The 21,967-nt window shown below is 39.8% G+C and overlaps 1 protein-coding gene and 1 long non-coding RNA gene across 6 annotated transcripts in view; one reads left to right on the forward strand and one right to left on the reverse strand.

The window, feature by feature from the left end:
* Positions 1 to 2,215: 2,215 nt before the first annotated feature.
* On the reverse strand, positions 2,216 to 3,644 carry LOC120571277. Its single transcript, XR_005641213.1, has 3 exons — positions 3,557 to 3,644; positions 2,501 to 2,615; positions 2,216 to 2,352 (listed from the first exon to the last, which is right to left on the reverse strand). It is a non-coding gene; the product is annotated as an uncharacterized LOC120571277 (long non-coding RNA).
* LOC120571276 overlaps positions 2,332 to 21,967 on the forward strand; it is a 40,375-nt gene continuing 20,739 nt past the window's right edge. For 4 of the 5 annotated variants that reach the window (XM_039820132.1, XM_039820134.1, XM_039820133.1 and 1 more), the window contains exons 1-26: positions 2,332 to 2,579; positions 11,155 to 11,223; positions 12,192 to 12,216; positions 12,322 to 12,339; positions 13,107 to 13,124; positions 13,764 to 13,829; positions 14,954 to 15,090; positions 15,168 to 15,284; positions 15,973 to 16,030; positions 16,111 to 16,158; positions 16,414 to 16,482; positions 16,827 to 16,966; positions 17,354 to 17,482; positions 17,573 to 17,630; positions 17,740 to 17,820; positions 18,077 to 18,132; positions 18,272 to 18,340; positions 18,452 to 18,476; positions 18,567 to 18,587; positions 18,826 to 18,897; positions 18,979 to 19,118; positions 19,976 to 20,095; positions 20,558 to 20,615; positions 20,799 to 20,843; positions 20,942 to 20,998; positions 21,086 to 21,234. In XM_039820132.1, the coding sequence (XP_039676066.1) occupies positions 2,553 to 2,579; positions 11,155 to 11,223; positions 12,192 to 12,216; positions 12,322 to 12,339; positions 13,107 to 13,124; positions 13,764 to 13,829; positions 14,954 to 15,090; positions 15,168 to 15,284; positions 15,973 to 16,030; positions 16,111 to 16,158; positions 16,414 to 16,482; positions 16,827 to 16,966; positions 17,354 to 17,482; positions 17,573 to 17,630; positions 17,740 to 17,820; positions 18,077 to 18,132; positions 18,272 to 18,340; positions 18,452 to 18,476; positions 18,567 to 18,587; positions 18,826 to 18,897; positions 18,979 to 19,118; positions 19,976 to 20,095; positions 20,558 to 20,615; positions 20,799 to 20,843; positions 20,942 to 20,998; positions 21,086 to 21,234 (1,872 nt within the window). In that variant the 5' untranslated portion in view covers positions 2,332 to 2,552. The remainder of the gene's footprint in view (positions 2,580 to 11,154; positions 11,224 to 12,191; positions 12,217 to 12,321; positions 12,340 to 13,106; positions 13,125 to 13,763; positions 13,830 to 14,953; positions 15,091 to 15,167; positions 15,285 to 15,972; positions 16,031 to 16,110; positions 16,159 to 16,413; positions 16,483 to 16,826; positions 16,967 to 17,353; positions 17,483 to 17,572; positions 17,631 to 17,739; positions 17,821 to 18,076; positions 18,133 to 18,271; positions 18,341 to 18,451; positions 18,477 to 18,566; positions 18,588 to 18,825; positions 18,898 to 18,978; positions 19,119 to 19,975; positions 20,096 to 20,557; positions 20,616 to 20,798; positions 20,844 to 20,941; positions 20,999 to 21,085; positions 21,235 to 21,967) is intronic. The other variant, XM_039820135.1, reaches the window with a different exon arrangement.

A 21,967-nucleotide genomic window follows, 5' to 3' on the forward strand; every position in this document is an offset into this window, starting at 1 on the left:
TGTACCAGTGGTGAAAATAGTTCTCATACCTTTTACTTAAGTAAAAGTAACAATACCACAGTGTGGATTATACTGTTAAGTCCTACATTAAAAAAATGTAAGTAAAAGTAAAGTACTTTTTTTTTGTAAAAGTACAAAAGTATTAGCATCAAAACATACATAAAGTACCAACAGTACTCATTGCGCAGAGTGGCTCAGAATGTTTATTTTTCATCACTTTAATGTTTTTATGTGTAATTATTTAATACTGCAGGGTAGCTTGTGATTTTTCACCCTGGGGATCAATAAAGTAATAATGCATCATAATCATAATGTATTTTCTGATTTGATTTTGTATTAATAATCTGAAGTAAAGAAAATACAATCCCTCTGAAATGTGGTGGGGTAGAAGAAGCATGACATAGGGTGATATCAGCTAAATTGGGCCACTTTTTGGTAAATCGTTTGGGACAATAATACAATACCATATATGCCTTTTACATGTGTTTTTATGATTAATAATGACTGTTTTTGATAATTTTGTGTTGAAATTATTTAATAAAATATAATTATTTAGGCCCTACAGTTCTTGAAACATCAGCTCTGCCAACATTTTTTGCATGAGCAGTTTCAGGTAAAATGGGCCAGCAGCTTCAGGTAAAATGGGCCAGTCAAACTGCAAAGGGAAATAGTCATTTATCATCAATTTTAATTTTAAAACACAGTTGCTTATACAGCCACATAACATTTAAACTGCATTAAACAAACAAACATGCATATGTGCCATTCAAAAAACATTTTGGGTGCAAACCCACATATTCAAATGTGCAATTAAAAAAAATCCATTTTGGAACAGCATAGATCAGTGAACCAAGCTCTGGGTTGCGCTTTAGACAAGTTCTGAAACCAGTAATATCCGGACCTCCCTGCTTGGAGAAACCAGATATGTTGTTCTTGGCTGCGAAATCAAAGACCACTTGCTGGACATCACATTTTGTGAAGGGAAACCCCCTCCGCGCCAATGTCTTGAGGGTGGCAGCAAGCTCCCTTCCTCCGCCTCTCGAAGGTAGGGCTTCGCCCTGACACATGTTCACTGCCAGTCACCTTTCCACTGATGCTCTTTTGCAGTGTGGATCGCCACCCCATGCTCGTGATAAGAAGTGCACACTCACTGTAATTCCTTTCTTGACTCCCTCCCTGTATTCATCTAAGGCCCCCTTCATCCTCTCCTCTTTCCACGGATTGTAGTTGTTTGGCCTTCCTTTCCCTCCCTGTTTTATCTTTGTATCCTTTCCTCTCTGGTCCTTGCTCCTCCTCTCTTTTCTCTAGTTCTGTCTCCTCTCATTTCCTCTGCATTCCCTTCTCCTCACCTGTTCTCTCACTTCCTGTCTCCTCTGCTTGTCTCCTCTGTCATCCCTCCTTCTCTCACTTCCTCTCTCTTTCCTTCTTCTCTCCTCTCCTCTCTCGCCTTCTCGCTTTGCCATACTCACTGTAAATAAAATACTACCATTATTACTGTTGGGTGGGGTCATGGTGTGTGTGTGTGTCCATGTACACATACACATACACACACACACACACAAACACACACACACACACACACACACACACACACACACACACACACACACACACACACACACACACACACACACACACACACACACACACTCTAACACGTGTGTATGTGTGTTTGTGAGTGACAAATGATGGCCCATTTTAGCTGAAACCATGTGGCCCATTTTACCTCAGTGGGTTAAGGTAAATTGGGCCACCAAGAAAACATCACTTTTTCAAAAAATATGTTCATATACCAAACTAACAACATTATTTCTGATTGATGCCATCAAGACAGATATTATGCATAGTTTTTATGGGCATGTTTTTTTTTTATTTACAGATTTATCATCCTTATAATAGTTAAGTTAGATTTGGTATGCCAGGCTACTCACCATGCAGCTTTCTGGTGCAGTCTTGATTTGAATTATTGCCCTGCCCACCATAGCAACCATGAACCAATCAAATCACCTGTCACTTGTCAAGTACAGTTATGACAACAGTTTGAAATCCTTTGCAGTCATTGGCTCTAAATTCCAGAGGGGCTGGAACCCCCAAACCTTAAATGGCCCATTTTACCTGATGGCCTATTTTACCTGATATCACCCTACTCAAGTAAAGTACAAGTATTTCACTTGGCTCATTTACATGTTTGAGTCCAGGCAGCACAGGCAGCACGTCTACTGCACGAGGACCCTAAAATCAAATGAGCTGAGAGCATGGCTGAGAGGAGGGAGGAGTCACTCCATGGCCACCGTCCTCAGCTGCTGCAGATTACAGTTAGATCATTTGATGCCAAACATGGACGCTGGGCACCTGGGAGAAGAAAGAGAAGAAAACAGACTTTTGTCCGGTTCATTTTCCCTTGGACTCAAGCTCGTGGTCGACGGCTACACATCGGAGTAGTTTATCTTTTTTCTCTGTAGCCATATTTGCTCTTATACTTATGGAAATGACAACTTACTATTAATTTCCTGTCTGAAGAGAAGTTTTAACGGCGGCTGTAACTTTGGATCATGGAGCAAACCAGCCTCGGCTGCCAGGTACGTGCTTATGGCTTCAACCGCGCATCAGACTCACTTGTTGTGGAGAAATCGGAAGGAACGGATGGTCCAGTTTCATAATGTGAAGTGTTGAGGAACCATGAGCGTCAGGGGGAAAAAAAAAACGTCAAAGTTGCTTAATATAAGATGATTTTGTTGTGATCATGGTAAGAAGGCCAAATCATTTAGATGTTGATAACTTCACCCCTGCATCGAAGAATCTGTATTATACAAGTAGATCCGACCGGGAAATTTGATTAGTCAATTTAAAAACGTTCTCAAAATAGCATGCTAACGTTAAGTGACGTGAAGTTCGCAAGCGTAGCTGTAGGAGCCAAACCTGTCGATGGACAGTCTGCAGATGTTTTAGTTACAACAAGATTGAGCTAGCAAAGCAGTTTGGTGTTTAGCTATATGTGCGGTATTTATTCAGTTTGGGAAATAACACGATCTCTGCAAAGCTAACGTTAGCTTAAGTTGGCTGGCTGACGAAAACGGGAGGGATTAGAAACCGTTATTTATTTTATTGGTGAGCGTTGTAACGTTATGTCTAATTAATCGCAACATACACTACTAGAGGGTGTGATTTAACGTCATGTCTTTGGTTACGAACCTTGGCGCAATAAAGCCCCATGTGTCCTAGCCGCATCACTTTAGTAATGACGTTAAAACGGCAGTCAGCAGATTGCGTAAACAAACCACACAGGAACAGCATTTGTTCACTGCTGGGTTTCAGCTCCTTTTATTCGCAAGGCTAAGTACCGTGGAAGAAGCGAACATTTTCTTGCAGTAATGTAACATTAGAGACTTCATCCTTAAAGAGCAACATGCAGGTTGGACACCCCTGTTTAGCATAGTGTACATATTAATGATAAACAACTAGATTTTCCAAACTGGAGAAATATATAACTATGCCATAAACGATATTTTGAGGTAAAATTGTGATAAAATAACTTCATCATCTATAAATCACTGACCGGAAGGGAGTCTGGTCAAGTTCAAGCTCAAATTATAGTGGACGTGGATGAAGAAACCAAGCTGCAATGTCGGCGAGCATGCCTATGATGGCCCACAGGTCTATAATTATGAGCCTCCTAGGGGAGATCAGGGGGAGGAACAATGGGCAGAGGAGAGAAGTAGAGTTGTGGTGTCGATTGTGGTGAATCGGGCAAGTGACTTGGTGAGTTACTGTAGCACGGTGGCTAACGCTGGTTCATCTGGGCTAGTACCTTGGTGTTATGCAATAAATCTGCTTTAGCAAACATACTTTCAACCTTGTTCTTGATTAAACATGCATGTAGATTGAATTAATTTAACCCAGCAACATTTTGTCTTCTCATATTCTACAGCAGGGGTCGGCAACCTTTTTGATATGAAGTGCCCTTTTCAAAATTTCTTGTTTATTAGTGTGCCATGTTAACATTACGTTTTATTATGACATCACATCAAAATGTAATATCCAGGGAATCTGTAATTTTATTCCATAGCAACATTTGATAACATTTATTTCTCATAATCAGGACCTTATAATAATAATAATAATAATTATTATTATTATTATTATTGTATATTATTATTATTATTATTATTATTATTATGATTATGGAAACATGGTTTTAGTATGCAGTCCTGATTGGTGGAAAATGGGGTGACAAAAATATCACTGTCAAAGAGCCTGAAGCGAAAAGTTGTGGAAAAGCCCAGCTTTAATAATGAATGGACTGATAATGAAACGATGCTGTGGCAAAATAATTATAACACAACCAGCATCATTATCGAGAATGAAGAACACGAACATAACGATTGCGTCATTCACGTGCATATTAAGTAGCCACATGTATTTGTTTTGGTCTTAAAATGCATCCATATGTACTGCTCCAGTGGAGAGGATGGTTTCTTCAGACAGCGCCGATTGATGTTTTCCTCCGTGGGTGCTCACACGCGCACACCCTTTCAAAAAAAAAAAATAGTTGTCAAAAATGTTTGCATTTCAGAACCTTAGGAAATGGACAGCGGCCGACACGAACACACACGCCATACTAAAGCCGGTATCTCAGGACAGCGCCACTTCTCACAGATACAGATAGGATTGGAGATGAGAAGTTTAATCAGCTTCGTGGGAAATTATAAATCAATGCCACCGCCATGACCAATCACACTATGTCAGACGCTCCAATTAGCGCCACCTGCAATGTTTAATATTAAATTAATGTAAAAATGAACTGGCAGTCTGGCACACGTGGGTGCTCAGTATTTTCCGTGGGTGCTCGAGCTCCGGAGCACCCACGGTATCGGCACCTATGAGGTCGCGCAACTGTGAACGTAATTTGGCATGCGGATGAGAGAGTGCTTCAGCATTTCAACCATGATTTCAACACACCAATAACTCTCTTGCACACATATTGCCAGTGTGCCATTGGTTAAGGTCCCGCGTGCGACACAGGGACCGTGCAGTCCATCCAAGGGGGTTAGCACTAGTTACATTGACCTAGCTACAGTGACTAATGACCATGTCATAACAACATAAATAAATAATATACCTAAGCTACAATAACAGTCTAACAATCATCTCACAGTGTCTATAAAAATCCAGTATGCGGTTTTGCCTGCAAGAGGGAGGGAGAACGGGGCAGATTAGGAGGAGAGGCAAGGGTTTATCTGATGGCTGATGATTGTTTTGTTGGCTAGGTGCTTACTGGGCACTAGTTGAGGGTTTAGTCCCGGCCACGGACATTACCTGCCTGACGCTCCATCCCGGCTTTGATGCCTGCTGCCTCAACCCGTTCTCGCTGCAGGTAGCATACCTCGACTCCAGGCAGGAGCGTGGCCCTCTCCAAGCCAACAGACCAGAGTATGTTTAGACAAGACTAATTTATAACACTATTATATTATTATACACTTCTATTATAGTCGTCAGTTTTCTACACAAATAACATAAACTTTGTGTCAAAATGAGGTGCATTATTGATGCTGAGGGTTTAGCAGATTTTTAAACTCAGATGTGCATACATACCTTTTTATGGAATAGAATAACAGAAAATGTTACATCAAATACTTCTATCACTCTTGATCGTATTGACTATGTTAACAGGATTATCAATATCAAGATTGCACCCCTATCATTACTCTAGGCAATTCCGATAAACAGCCTACAGACAGGTGGTCCGATGGGCATATGGGTTTCTGGGCAGGGAGATCAGGAAGACGATACCTGCTTGTGTTGTGGCTGCAATCAGGAGGCAGTTTCCAGAGGAAGGAGGGACATACAGAGGCTTCCAATGGCCCCATATGGGAAGCAATCAATAAATATATATATTTTTTTTTTACAAAATTAACACACAATCACACAAAGTGTGTTGTTGTTGTATAAAATGTATTTATAATTTGATTGAGAGTAACTAGGACTTAAAACGTGAACGACGTTCAAGATGGTGGCCGTGTGATGTGTGGAAAGAGGAGCAGGTGCAGCTGAGGACAGGATGGCACTGTCTTCTTTGAGGGCCTGTGGTGACCTTGAGAGATGGAACTCCCTGGAAATTGATGATGGAGATGCTGAAAGATGACGACTCCGATGATTATAGGCAGCTTTATTCAATATTGAACAAGATTCTCATGAGGGAGAGCACCTAGCCATGCACCGCTGCACAGACCCACAGAAGTGTTCTCTCCGAACTTTGGATCGACCTTTAGTCTTATAGATCCTGAAACCCTCATCCATGATTTTATCCTAATACGGTCAGGTTCCCATGCTCTGGTAGACTCAAGCATCCTGTAGGTCCCCTCCAAAGGCCATCTGTTACTCAATCAGTTATTCAATTAGTTACTCAATCAGGGCCTCTAATTTGTTATTAACTTAACCATCTGAACCAGATCCCACCATCGCACGCACAGGGCCTCTTTGCCTCCCTGTGACCTTCTCCCTCGATCATAATAACACATTATAGAACATATGAAATATGAAAATACATTTGAGTACATGCAGGCTTGATTATTTCACCTATCAACCTTATGTATCCCTCTCTCAGTAAGATCATCAGGGTCTATGCATATTCTTGATGAGGGAGACAAATATTGATATCACATTCAGTGAAATAGTGAATTAATTGACTGAGTCACCTAAAAATTCACTTTAGAAAGTGAATGGAACTGCTCACGACCCAGCCACCCTTATGAAACCGGGGGTAACGGACTGCATAGCATTTCTCACCCATTGTTTGTTTGGGCTACGTCTTTGTCGCCATTGTTATTGAAGTAGAAGGACGCTAAGAGAAGTCTGTACCACAACTAAACCAATGTGGTGTGATACACCAGCAATACAATACATTCCAGCATGAGGTTAGTAAGGTTAAAAATGTTTCAAGAGGCGATGATTCGATTTCATGATTTATTTATTTTTCTACGGACAGTAGGCATGTGATGCTGTTGTAATGAACAATTTTGACCTTTATCAATGAGGTGTTAGACTGCATTAGCTGTAGCCATATTCATCCATTAACCTTCATCAACATTTACCTGCTGAACATTCCAAGAAAAGAGAAGCCGGTGTGCTTTGGCGCAAAGAGCAGGATTAAAGAATGTAACTCCTCAAAGGAAAATGTTTGGTGTTCCGGTGAGAACTGTCGAATATCCTTCAGCGGGGCCTTTCTGGAAGCAACACTTTTCAACTTTATCGCAGCTGTTGATCCTGTATAAAACAGTGTATATTATCATCATCATCATCATCATCATCATCATCATCATCATCATCACAAACACTGACAAGACATGATTACCTTTAGTTCACATTTGTTTTACTTTTATCATGAATAAATATATAATTCAGACGTGATGGGACCTGCAGAATTTGTCGATCTTCCTCTACAATTGGTTATCCGTGACATCTCTAAGGCAAATGGTAGCATACTCAAACAAATCTTTGACACACACAATGAAAATTTGACCTCTGGGCCCAATTGTCCACTCTATTGTATGTGGTTCCAGCCACTTCTTGTTTCTTCCCTCTCCTTCCAGAGGTGGGTGTGCACATTGCGGAAATGAAGAGTAGCTGTGTAGCTGAACATGGTTCAGCATGCTCTGCCACTTGGCCTCCATCTTATCGGGATCGCCATTTGGGGTGGAAGACGCAGTCCGGTATAAATGGTTGATGATGGCGGGTCTCCATAGCTTCAGGTCCTCGCAAGCCTTCTCCTTGGCCACAGTATCCCGTGCTTTTTGTAGACCTGTTCCAGAGCAGAAACATGAAATAATACATCATGAGTAGCCATGCAGCCCGAAAAGTGAATGGCACCGCTGAGTAGAAGATTGCAGGCTGGCATGAATGAATGAATGAGTTTATTGGTCGTAACCAAAGGGTAGGGTCAGAAGTTTCAGCTTATATAGGCATGTTTCGGTGCAGCATATTTTGAGTCTGCCAGTAACGCTGATAGCCACACGCTGTGCAGGCCACACAACACATGCACAACCTAATACAGTCCAGTATGAAATGTCTTCTTTCTACCATTAGAAGTAATTTGTAAATGGTTATGTGTCATATACAGCTAATTATAGATAGAAGTTACACTACCTGATGAACGTTGCAGACATTTGATGTTGCACTGTGACCCACGATGAAGCACTAATGGTCCAGGATCCTGTAGAGAGAAGCCCTCTGTATCTTCAAAATCTACAGTGCTAGGTGCATCTATCCCTTCATTAGTGGCTGCACTCTCTGCCGAAATCTGAAAACACAGAGGTTCAAAATCGCACACAAAAATAGGATACAAGCTTAGTACCAACTGGACACAAAATCGGGCGGGAGAATGGTCTGAATTGAAATGTGGGGGAAACTGGGGTGTTGGGTTAGCTGCCTGCCAACAGCTCATAGCTATAGCTTTGTGCAAACTGCTACATTGATGTCCGAAGGCAGACCATTACGAAGACCTGTACTAAAGCGCGCTCTCTCTTTCTTTCTTTCTTTCTCTCTCTCTCTCTCTCTCTCTCTCTCTCTCTCTCTCTCTCTCTCTCTCTCTCTCTTTATTATTATTATACAGAAGCCCTGATAGGCACTTGCAGTCAGCGCATTTTTAATCCAGATGACGGAATGGTTTCACATGCAATTTTAGCTACTCATGTCATCAAATCATCAGCTACCAAATGTTTGCTGATGCAATAGCCAAGCTAACATGTATGTTACTAGTTAGATGGTGGACTGCCCAATACGTACACGCTCGAATCACTTCTCTATTCTGAAATTATTAGACTAAAACATTATGAAATCCGCAAAATTTAAGAGTTAAAAGAAATAAAAGTAAGACTTACTCTGCTAAGAGCTTGTTTTCGATACATGGAATTTCTGCTAGTGCTAGCCCTTGGTCCTCCAGTCCTGCCCTTGCCAGATTCAGGTGAAAACTTTGATGGTGGTGGCCTAGCTTAAAATGGCCACATTTTCATCAAAATTTCTGTTTTAGCTTTTGTGTAACATAGCAATTTCTACATATGTGTTTTTAAAAGACTTCTTCAGACAACATTAAGTATTAATTCAGTTATAAATTCAACCTGCACGTTGCCCATTAAAAATGAAACTTCCAGCCCTCTGTAACTAGAGCATTGCCAATTGGACAGCAATCAACTGTAGTATTGTCAACTCTAGTGCAAGAAATGAACGTAATTTTGCAAATGTATACATCAAAGTCAGAATAATTAAATGTAATTATTTTTATTCAAAAACTGCCAGAATTTGAGTAGAGTGAGATCTCTTCCTCAAGCTCATCTCTCTCCCCTCTTTGCCGCCCAGGCAGTGCATGCACAGAAAAAACAATAGGAACTCTTTCTCTGAAATGAGCCGTCAAGGCTAGATTATCTAAAGTCTGGAAACCGAGCCAAGAGGAGGTGCAGACGCCAAGTTTTCTCTCGGAACACTTGAATTACAATATACTGAAAGATTATTATCGAATTTTTGCCCAACAATGCCAAAACAAAGTGCCTTCAAGTGGGTACTCCAGCAACTTAGTATCACACTTCCGTGAAGTTGAGATACTCACGGGAGACATCTTAAAACAATAGTCAGAAGAATCAGAGCAGCATAGCTGTCAGCTCCACCCTAGTCTCACATTGACGGACCTTACTCCACAGCGCTGTGGAGCCTAAAATTCTAAAGTGAATACATTTGAAAGTCACATTTCCACATTAATACCTTTTTTTTCATTTACTGGCCTGAGACTGAAAGCCATTTGAAAGCCCAGCAAAACCCACTTTCCCCCCTCCCTTCCTCTCTTGCTACTTTATCCTATTGTTATATCGGCATATTCATTCTTACCCATCATTGTTTAACGATGTGAGACGGAAATTACCGGGGCAGGTTCAAGAGACTCGCGTGCTGTGCGAATGACTGGGAGCTGCTATGGAAACTGCACCGAACAGGACCGCAAGGCCTTGCAGAGAGTGGTTGGTTCTCCCTGTTGAATAGTGGGTAGAAGATACTGGATACACCAGGCCAGCACAGATGCTCAGAAAGAGCAGAATTTTACATTTACAATTGTACCTCGTTAAATGTGACAAATACATTTGATTGTTGGATTTTGAATTGGTTGTTCACGGACTTCTGTTGTGTTTGAACTTTTGAACTCAATGGATGTAACTCTGTGTTCAGATGTGGTAATGTTGCAACACAGCTGTGTTCTTTTGCTGCAGTATGCATGGTTAGCTTACTAATTTTAGCTTTTGAGTAGAGGCAGGGTAGATCAAACTGTCAAGCCAAAATAATAGTCCAGGACAACCAACCTGCCTTCCACCATACTTTCTCTCCCCATGCTGTGATGTAGAGTGCTGTTTGGGCTGCATATGTTTCAACCCGAGTCTGAGCGAATAATAACTGATCCCAATCTGACCGGCAATTTTGTGTGTGTGTGTGTGTGTGTGTGTGTGTGTGTGTGTGTGTGTGTGTGTGTGTGTGTGTGTGTGTGTGTGTGTGTGTGTGTGTGTGTGTGTGTGTGTGTGTGTGTGTGTGTGTGTGTGTGTGTGTGTGTGTGTGAATCAGACCTGAGCATGATGCGGTTAATGTAAAGTCAAGCACTGAGTTTGTGTTGCATTAATATTATTGCCTGAATAGCCTAACCCTGACCTGATGGGTTCTGTTCATGCGTTGTTCATGTAGATAGGTCTGGCAATGTGAGACTGTGTTGTCACTTAGGCTAAATAACAAGCCCCAGCACTGAACAAAATGTAGCCCAACCCAGACAGTAGGTTAACCCTTTTTATTTATATTTACACTATATTTTCACTAAAAAGAATTTTAAAGCACCATGTCAAGTAATATTCGTAAATATTTGTTTGTACCTGACCCGGGTAGCAACACTCTACTGTGATGGGCCTATGGTTTCACTGGACATTGGGTTTCCTAAACAAAATAATAAATACAATTGTAAGGCTATTGGTTATACTGGTGGAGGTTTCGTACCAAATCAACAAACATTTATTCCTTTTGAAGTGAGGACTGGAAGAACATTTGTTTACATGAGCCAAGATTTGTGGATAGTATTTATCCACAAATGTCCCTTATTCTGTTTCACAATGCTGATGCACTTTTGTTGTCTTCTAGGTCTGCCTCACCAAATACAACAAGGTGTTTGATTTGAAGAAACATGTGCACTCAAGCCTACATCGACAGGTGAGCACTTAACCTGGTTATTCTCAGAGTATTTTCTGGACACAATTCCCACTCTGCACTATTCACCAACCAAATTAAACACAAGGGTTTTGATGAGGAAGGAAGTTTCCAATTTTCTTAAAGAGACAGGCGCCAAAATGGAGCGCTTCAGACAGGGTGAATACAGATACATTCAGACAGTATGAGAAAATACAGTTTTTGAACATTAAAGCATGTAAACATATTCTAGTACAAACCCAAAAATACATGTATACCTTAAAGTGAGCATAATATGGGACCTTTGACTGCATGTCATTGGCCTGTTGGTAAACAACCTATGTAGAACAGGCAAACTGTCGTGGCAATCAGAAAACCTAATGCGGTCTAGTGTTGGTGAGATGATAGTACTGAAATACTCAACACAATATCTGTCTTTGTCCCTAATTCCTGGGAATACTTTTTTATTGCCTGCAAACAAGAGTCACTGCATAAGCATGTGGGAAAGACTAGCTAAATGAGCACTTAACATTACATTTTATAGTGTGAAAAAAATAAAAATCACAAAATCCTTTTTGCTTATCTAGTGGAACAAGTTTAGCTTTTTTTTTTTTTTTTCTACCTCATCAGGCATTCTGCCACTTCCTCCGTCGGTTAGACTTTCGCTTGCACCCCATGCTTTTACATCATGGCCAAGATTGTCATGTGGTGTTATGCAAAATAGAACACAAAGGAAAAGTACTTCTCCAGGCTTTAGATCAATACTTCTGTCTAGATATGTCTGTAGATCTGTCTCATGAACTTCTTTAGAAGTAAGCTGGCTAACTGTTTAGTTAAAAGTGGAAGCCATTGGCGAGAAAAGACCAGTTCTGTGTTTGACTCAGTTAGTGCAGTTGTTCTGTATCATAAGGCAGTCTCCATATTTCATTTGCTACATTTGCCTCCGCAATAATTAACCACCTCTGCATGTTTCCTCTGTTCTTTACCAACAGAAAATGGCAGAAGTCTTCCAGAAAGGTAATTCATATTTCTATTTCTTGTTTCCTGCATGAGGAAACGTGTTACTCAAAATTATTTCTATTCAATTAATCTTTTTTTATCCCCCTTCCTATTTCTTTTTAGATACGTTCAAGGGTCGGGGTAAGCCTGCTTCTTCTCCTTTCCTGTTTGTTTGGCAAAGGATTCAGATTCGATAAAATGCTATCAACCCTCTTTAGCATCACCTGTTGATCACTGGAATATACTGAAACCACTGGCATTAATGTGCATGGCTTCGCCTCCATGGGTGTCCTAATACGCAAAACGTGTGTCGGAAACTTGTTCCTCAGATTATGTCAAGTTAATGGAGTGTCAGCGTCAGTTCTGGCAGGCCAAGTAGTCAAGACGCTGCTAACCATTATTGGCCAACAACACGGTCGCATCCGCTGAGCTGCAACAGCTGATCTGCGTTAGCGCATCAGCTGGTCAACTCCCCTCGCTGATAAATGGCTACACTCAAACAGGGCGCCCTACTTCAGCTGCTTTAGTTTGCTCCTAACTGCTTGTTGCTCACATCTATGCTACCCACCTCCTCCCCTGCTCCACCTTGTCGTTTATAACGTGGCATTTGCTTCTGTGTCATCGCTGCTCTGTTCATATGGGGGAATAGTTTAGCTCTCCCAGTCTTAACCTGTGTGAGCGTCCCCTAATGCTGCTGCTGCTGCTGTCCCCTGATTCTCTGCTTTTGCATGGTACTCATGAAAGGTCAGGGGACTCCTGTGAACAGAGCCATACTGCCTAATTTAATTCGTAATTTATTCAATAAAATTTCCTAAAGCATTTTTATTGTCTGTGTTCTTGAATTTAATGGACCTGACAGAATTAATACTAATCTTCTTCTTTTTTTTCTTACTTGTTCACTTCTTTAGATACATTCAGGGGTCTTGGTAAGCATGCTTCTTCGCACCCTGTTTAGTGCTTGTAAACAAAACTCCTGTTTACATTCAGTGTTGTTCAGTGATTTCTTTTTTTGTTATTGTTGTAAATATTGAAACCTGCATCGTTCACATTGATTTTTTTTCCTTGCTAATGGCCTTCTTCTTCCTTGCCCACATTGCTGCATTGTTTTGCACATTACCCCTAACGATGGGTTCTAGCAAAATACCTGGATTCGTTAATGAATCTTATTATTATAATATCGTGATGTATCATTATAGGATTGTCTAGCAATATATTGATTATTGCAGAATTGCTGTATCGTGATATTATCGGTATCGTGAGCCTTGTATGGTATCGTGAGGTACCCTGTGATTCCCACCCCTAACGGTGGCTACATCCACTTCTTTTATATAGTGTATAACTTAGGTTGTTGTAAGCATTCATATACCTTTTGGCCTATTATTTAGACTGAGAAGGTTAAAACGCATAATATGCAAAAATTAACAAATTTGAATGTCACATTGTCATATGTGGCCAATGTACATCACTGGACCCATTTATTTAAAGTTAAGATTTAAGTAATGTGGGCTGTCCTGAGTAGCTCAAGCGTAATCCTCTTTTCTTCCATGGTTATGTATACTCTACAGGCTTCTTTCCCTACCTTGTTATGATCCATCCACGTGCCAGGCATGGCATCAAACAACCTGTCATAGGTTAGTAAAGTGTATTTGAGTATGCTTGTATGCTTTTTTTCTCATGCATCCCAGCAGGAGACCAACCACTCTAATGTTGCAGAGTTAGAATGATTGACCGCAATATGAGAAATAGGGCAACATTGTGCACCTGATTGACATGGCAGTAAAATTTCTGTTCAATTTTAGTCTAACTGAATCTTTGCTTCTATATTACTGCGGCAACATACCGGTAATTATATTGTATACTCTACCTTTTTAAAGCACAGTCTTTTATTTAACAAACTAGAAATCTATGCTGACACAGTATTATATAAGTTATTATCATAGCTGAAGGGAAAAAGGACACATTATTCTCTGTGCTTGTCTTCATGACTAAATATTTGTCTAACTAATAATATTTTTTTAGTTGATGGCTCATAAAAATTTACATAATTTGTAGCTTCAAGCAATGTATCCGGCATCAGATGGACATGGACCTATAGGATTGTTCTCTTTAAATCAAATGTAAACCTGTGACAGAATGTATATTACTGCTGAAGATTGATAGGTTGAACATTAAGTCTGCATGCTTTCAAAGATATCTTCTACAATATATTATATAGGGTTATTATGTGTGTGAACCTCACGTTCCAACTGATGTTGATGTGAGGGACCCGAGTGGTGATGATCATGGGAAACATCTGGGTATGACACCATGACCGTATCGGATGCTATGAGGACTAATATTCTCCAGGTGTCATTTATTATGTTTTGTGCAGGGAGCTGAAAAACAAGATATGTAATCTTCACCTGTGACCTTTTTAGAGGAGGTCTAACCAACATCAGAGACCACCTAAGGATGTGGCCCTAAGTTGTTATGATTATGTGATTGACAACTGGTTCTCCAGATGTGAGACCAAACAGTATAAAGGAGTCTGTTAACTTGGTGTTCAGTGAGAAACTGGTCTGTGCCTGATCTGTGTGTGAGACGGTTTCTCCCACTCGACTGTGCGTGTTATCTATCTGAATAAAACTGCATCTAATCTGAAGACATCTGAATCGGTCATCTGTGAATTCTCCTCGATCCATTTCCAGATATCAAAGATGTAGAAGATGAGTTACGTTTGAAGTAATTATTCTGTTTTAAATGTACTTTCTTCCAGGCTTGTCTCTGATGACTCTGTGTTTCAGTCCAGAGACAGACACACATTTTTACCTGTGCCATGCCTGTGGGGAAAAGCGTCCACCAGACATGATTATACACCACCTCTCTTCTAGTGACCATTTCAGAAACTACTTTGTAAGTGCTGAACATCATAAAAATGAACCAACGCTCAACATATGGAACCACATTTTAATTAGTATTTTGTATTTTAGAACTACACAAACCCCAACATGCTGAATTTCGGCTGGATACCCATCATGGATTCAAGAATCTTTCTCAGACCTCAGGTCATGAAGGAAGTGAAAAAGAGGGGGCACGGACAACTACAGGTTTGTACCTGGAGGTCTGGAATCATAATTTTGGAATGAATATTGAAACATGAAAGCAGCTGTATTTCATAATTTTATATCAACAATGGATCACATAACTACTTGTATGTGAAAGGGGTCGCTCGAAGTGAAAACTTTATACCCTGTTGTTTTGCTTTGTTGTACATCCTTCTGCTTTTGTGTTGTCTTGTTTTGTGCTACGTTGTGTGTTGAGCTCTGTTTTGTTGTTAACGGTTTTTGTGATGCTTTGTGCTAAGTCTTGTTTGCTTGTGTTTTTTGTTTCTTTGTATTTTAAAAAGCCTTTTTTAACATCGAAGGCAGGGGACTACAGATGAAAAATAGCCTTTTGGCTAATTCTGGCTTTTTTAACCCATGGGAAATCATGTGTTTTATTAATTTGCGCTGTCCCCTTTTTATAAATAAACTAAACTCAAACTCAAAACCCACAAAGAATAAACGCCCAACTCTGCGGTTCCTCTCGGCTCTATGGAACTTCACATTTTCTTTAAGCTCATTGTTTTGGTTTTCCAGCCCACAATTTTAGTTCAGTCAGTTTGTTTCAGTCTCACTGCTCTAATAGTGTCATTTTTGACTCCAGCAGGCATATTTTCTACTGTGTAAAGAGACTGTGTTGCAATATTTGTATTGGTGGGGTGAAAGCCTGTTTTCCTTATTTTTATCTCTGCAGTTGTTGGATTTACCTGAAGATCTGTTGAATAGGCTTGAAAGAAGTACCTACACTGAAGGTAGGCAATTCTAAGATTTCCCTGTGCAAAATTCTATTAAATTGTATGTTTAATGAAAATGATCTTATCCTACTTTGCAGTGATGCACACTCTCGGTGAAAATGACAAGCTTCTCAAGCTGCTTGAAGGTGTGTCTGTAAATTTTTCTCAGGACTCTTCATTTCTGCTTGTCCAGATATTGGAGTTTAATATACACTTAAGACCCTACCCATCTAATACCCCTATACAAAAGCATTGCTTTATCAGGGTGTTACATATAATCAAATCAGCAGCTCGTTGTTTCTTCTACTTGTAATGATACTGTTTATCTGCATATGTTACATTTATTTTGATTTATTATCCTTTTAGTCCATGTTTCATCGCTGCAATCTCCCCACCTCTAGTTACCAAGCCAAAGAGGACAATGATACAAACATACCAAAGAGACCGCAACAGGAAGCATCCACTTCTTGGTCAGTAAATGCCTCACAAAACGCTTCTGCAAATTCTGCTGGTAATGAAATGTGCTTAGTACGGAGAACAGGAAGGGCATGAAAAACAAGACCAAAAGGGCAACGTTTATTTTGTCTCATAGAATAATTGTAATAATTTAGAGAAATGTTTTGTTATGGGATTACCTTGTCGCTACTCTACAGAGATAATCGTATAATACCAATTCAACAAAATTAATGATCCTAGGAAGAACGAGATGAAATTCACATGCATACGCTGCAAAGTTAACTACATTGTTGGCCTTCCTCATCTTTCTTTTTGAACTTCTTTCCCTTTTCGGTCTTCTCTGGTCATGGTCTTGTAGGTATGCAGCACCTTGTTGAATGCATTTGTGTTGGGCCGACGGAGAAGAGATACTACCTCTGCACGCTCTGCAACCTACCTTTGGCCGCCCACATGATCATCAAACATGTCCTGAGCTTTGACCACATCTTTTGTTACTTTGTAAGTAGCTTTGACATTAAAAGAGAGTATTTAAAAAAAAAAACACACAATCCCAGAGACACAGGGAATATCTACAACGCTAGGTTTTATCCAGGATGTAGGTCATTCAGATGGTGCGTCTGTGAGGGAATAATGGAATCTGTGTCATTGACAATAAGGCAATTAGCTCGATTGGAAAAAATTAAAAATTGTTATTGATTGGTGGTGAGAGAGTGCTAAGGCACATTGTATTTCATTGCTGTGGTACTTCGTACTAATATGCATATGACACTAAACTTGAACTGAACTGATGTCTTCTTGGCTAGATCTAAGTGTTTTGAAGTTTGGAAAAAAAATATGCATAATTTCTTATGGAGCATTTGTGTGATTCACATATCATCTGTGCAGAGAGCGTGGCATCCGTCTACTTTGCTGGCAAAGGAATCCTACGTGGATTACAACAAGTTTGCCCCCACGTTGCTCAATTTTGCAAAGCAGACGGAGGAAATTCACAGTACTTCAAACACTGATATGAAGGTAATATGGTTCACAAAGTCACTAGTGCAGGTGTCCCAAATGTATGCTTTTGTCCATATTAATGTAAAACCGTATGACTTTTTCTTACAGCAAGTGAGCCTGGAGCCTGCCAAATTCACATCGGTGAATTTTGCTAGTTATGCACAAGGTTGGTTTTTATTTTTCATGCCTCAGTTTGTCGTATTCCTCTGAATGAACTAGACCTTCAGTTAAACCCAGTATTATGTTTTACTAATTGATCCTTTGGTGGCTTGTAGCATTGAAGGCACTGGAATCCATCAGGAAGGAAAACAATGAGAGCGGCTTGATTACAAGTGTCAAACCAGGGAACAAGCTGGGTGTGTATTATCAGTATGAACTAGTTAGGCCATTTAAGCTGTTGGTCATACACTGTTTGTGATAATGTGAAATGTCAACTAAACTCCAGTATTTTTAAACTGCTAAAATAAAAAAAATTAGCCAGACATTCCAGAAGAAGAGACGGTGTATTGTATTTCTTCTTTTAAAAAGCAAATCACAGATATTCTATTCAACATGTTTTTACAGTTAAGAATGTGGAATTAACAACTCAATGCTATGTTTTTGTCTTTGCAGTGTATCGCGCTGCATCGGTGCCGTCAGCAGCATTATCGTACGAACTACGCTGTCAGGTGATAAATTATAAATTTCACTACAATGACCCGGATATCATTACTGTACCTAATATTATTTATGTTGGAGGGAACATTAAGAACACAAGTTTGTTTGGTGAACTTTGTGTATTTATTTTTTGTTTCTCCCTTGTGGCAGAACTGCAGTATGAGCTTTGACCATATAGGTCATTATTCCTCACATTTGTCAGAGTCGATACACAAAGAGGTATATCAACATTTTCATAGCTTCCTACAAGTCCTTTGTGATTATACATGATGCGCTACACAGTGTGACATTATATACTCTCTAAGATCTGTCCCTAATGTTTTTCCCTAGATGTTCACTAAACTCTTTGGTGAAGGTATCGTGTACTTTCCTCTCATTTCTCATATAATGGTGTTGTGTTAGGCTCAATTAAATGAGAAATGACAATATCCCTCTTTTCTTACAGGTGTTGATGCTTATTTCCAAGGTACACTTTTCTCCTGTTACAACATGCTGCAACACTTTGAATCAGTTTGAAACTATATTGGTCAAAAGGTCTGCCAGCTATTTAAAAATATAAACCTATAAATATAGAACTGATTTATGTTCACACAGTAAGCCAAAAATTGGCATCCATCTTGGAAAGTTCGAGTTGATGTTCACTCCTGCTCTAACCTAAGGAAAATTGCTATTGAATCTCCTAACCCTCTTTCCTTTTACGTTAGGATCGAAAATCAATCTGGGTTTATACCTTGAGTACCTCAAAAAGCGCTCGGGGCAAAATCAACCAGTTATTGGTGAGTGGATCCTCTTGTTATCATTGTCCTATTTTAAGGCGCTAAAGTGAAAAATATAATATTTCTTATTTGTTTGTTTAGGTGTACCCCTGGTTGTGACGTGTATCAGCACTCAGCTTCAGGAGGAACCTATTTATGTGTGCTTTGCTTGTGAGGACTGTTTCCCCCACTCCTTCCTCAGGCAACACTTTGACTCCCCAAAACATCTCATACACACGTTGGTGAGTTTAAGTCATTTATGTGGTTTGTGTTCACTGCAGCTGGAGGTCCGCAGAACACCTGATGCGTGTGAGGAATTGCAAATTATTTTTTTTTTTTTATCACATTAAATAGCTGCCACATTGTTTGATTTTCTTTTTGTGAATTAAAGGGATCAGCATTTTACTAATACTGCTGTGAAGTGACCCACTTTCTAATAAATTATGTACACATGTTCTTATTAAGTAGCATATAAGTGATTGCTCTATCCTGGGCTACGCTGGATTGGGACAAAAAAAATTGGCCCTTGCATTTTAGCTCAAACAGGCCTACTAAAATTATTCATGCAGAAAGTACTTTCTTCTCGACCTCAACAGGGAGAAAACGGTGTGACCTGGGTGGTTTTGATCTTTAATGATTCTCATAGCTATTTTCTTGCAGCGCCTGGAGTAAATATCCTTTAGGCAGAGTAGGGAACCGCTTATTATACGTTCATCCGAATGAACCACCCTCTGCAGGGCTTTGCGTGCTGTTTGGTGCTGTTTTCAGGACGCTCTAAATGATACAGGAGTAGAAATTCCTCAGTATTTGAGGAGATACGGTTATAATATGGTTACGGGAATCCGAGACACCCCCTCCTGTGTGTAATTGTGTCGGCCCAAAGGAAAGTGCCACGTCTGTCGGATGGCCAATCCAGCCCTGAGCCTGGGAATCCATCACAATGAGCGGTTTATTTTGTTATGGTTACATAATTGCACGAGCAATTTAGAACAGACACACTTGAGTCCTGCAGGGCCCAGAAACACCGTAATATACAGCTGACCCCTCTGTGATATGCTTATAAAAAGCTGGTTTAACAGCTTTGTCTTTGCCTTTTTAGCTGTACCAGAATCCCTGGCGGCTGCCTTTTGCGTGGGAGAAACCTCTGGATCTGGAAGTCTTGAGGACAATGGCATGGGAAGAAGAAAGGGAAAAAGGATCAAATCCGATGAAACTGAAGGTGAAATGCCAAAGAACTTGGAACAGACCTGTTCCCCCCGACTTGTCATTTCTCTATGTATGCATATCCTCAATTTCTTAGAACACGGTTACCCCTTTCAGGCTAAACTCTTTTACAGTGAGTTTACTTGTTTTTTAGTTTCCCAACAACTAAATGTAAAACATTCCATTATTGTGGTCGATACATAAGATGTATACAATTGTAAGTGCAAGAGCCTGAGCATAATTGAAAAAGCAGCATAGCAGGGATTTCCCTCACGGATATATAAATGTCATTCTTGCTGCTTTGCCTGATACTTGTGCCATTATGTCTGGAATCATAGCATACACACTAAAAGTCCGTCTAAAAGGCAATAACTAACCTCAGTCGAGCTTGTTAATGTAAAAGAACAAAAAGGTTCATCTTCTGTAGACTAAATAATATTTTTTAGGCATTACTAATTGAGAATCTTTCCTTTCTCAGGTATTTGATATCCCACACAAGGTGTTTCAGAGCCTCATCCGACTGAGTTACTCAAAAGGTAGGAATTACGTACATCGAATTATTCCGGGATAGCTGGGGAGACAAACTTCCCAAAATTGTGAACCCTGCTCTGTGAGATTATTTGAAGTGGTTCAGGTCATGCTTGCCACCAAGCCAACTCAAACAACATAGAAATCCAAAAAAACCAGTTGTGTTGTCCTATTCTTGATTTTGTCTGCAGTGGTGGAGAGACTTGATCTACACCACACTCACTTAAAGTGTGAAGGTTAGTAACAAAATACTATCTTAGCCCTAAATAAATGAAATGAAATTGATTACCTTCAGCTGACTAGTCCATGTTGGACTGTTTTTATATCTGTGCAGTTCCACAGCGTGAAACTTACAGCAAACTCCAACAAAACGAGAGATTTCCTCTGCTCGGTGAGTACCACCGGCGAGAAAAGGTCTTGCCAGATATTTGAAATGCACTGTGGGAATTTTTGACTTTTCTTTGCCTTATCATGGCAGGTTGTCAGTTCGTGGTCAGGCACGACGTGTGTGTCAAACGGGATCAGCTAACAGAAGTGGGATTCCTGTGTTTGCTCTGTGAGAGGCGGTTGTTAGACGATGAATGTTATGCTCATGTGTTCAGTCGGGAGCATGTTGCAACGTTTCTGGTGAGTGTTTTTATTCACACATCTTAACTGCATTATTTTTCCATTAATGGTGACTGTTATTCTCTTATTGTCGCTTAGTATCGCTTGTGATTATTTGGGGTGTTAGGGTAAAGGCAGGCAAACAGCGGCACAGTTGGAAAAATCCAATGCAAGAAGCACCGTGTCTGTAAGCTGTTACTATTATTACTGTTCTTCTATATCTGTGAGATTTAGACTTTGTTTGGGCAGCGAAAAGAAATACTTTCAAATGAGAATTAAATGTGGTATTTCTTACTGCAGTAGAGTTATTCTCCAGATATTTCTTCAACTATCTCTTTAAACCTGGAATAAGGTATCCATTTAATTTTTTGGTTGCGACTTTTTCTAAATGCATTCATAATAATGTGACCTTTTTGCCTCAGCAGCATAATCACTAATGATATGTCAAGTTAATACAGCACAACTTGATGGCAGGAATGTGCTGTCAGGTAAAATCAAAACCTATCATGCAATTTGTTCCTAATTTGCATGTTTATTGTTGGTTTTATTTCTTAGGACTCATTCATTCCTCATATTCAAATACTTTTTTAAATAACTAATTACATTAGTTCAGTTATTTTAATTGTCACTGATTTAAATCTTCAGTATTTTGTTGTAGTACTTAAATATTCTATGTTCACAATTTTCATTTCCACATCCATAGCTGACTTTATAATAATCTGAGTAATGATGATGATGCTGTTAAAACTACTGC

This window comes from Perca fluviatilis, chromosome 13 (genome assembly GCF_010015445.1).
Source record: "Perca fluviatilis chromosome 13, GENO_Pfluv_1.0, whole genome shotgun sequence".
Classification (NCBI taxonomy): Eukaryota; Metazoa; Chordata; class Actinopteri; order Perciformes; family Percidae; genus Perca; species Perca fluviatilis.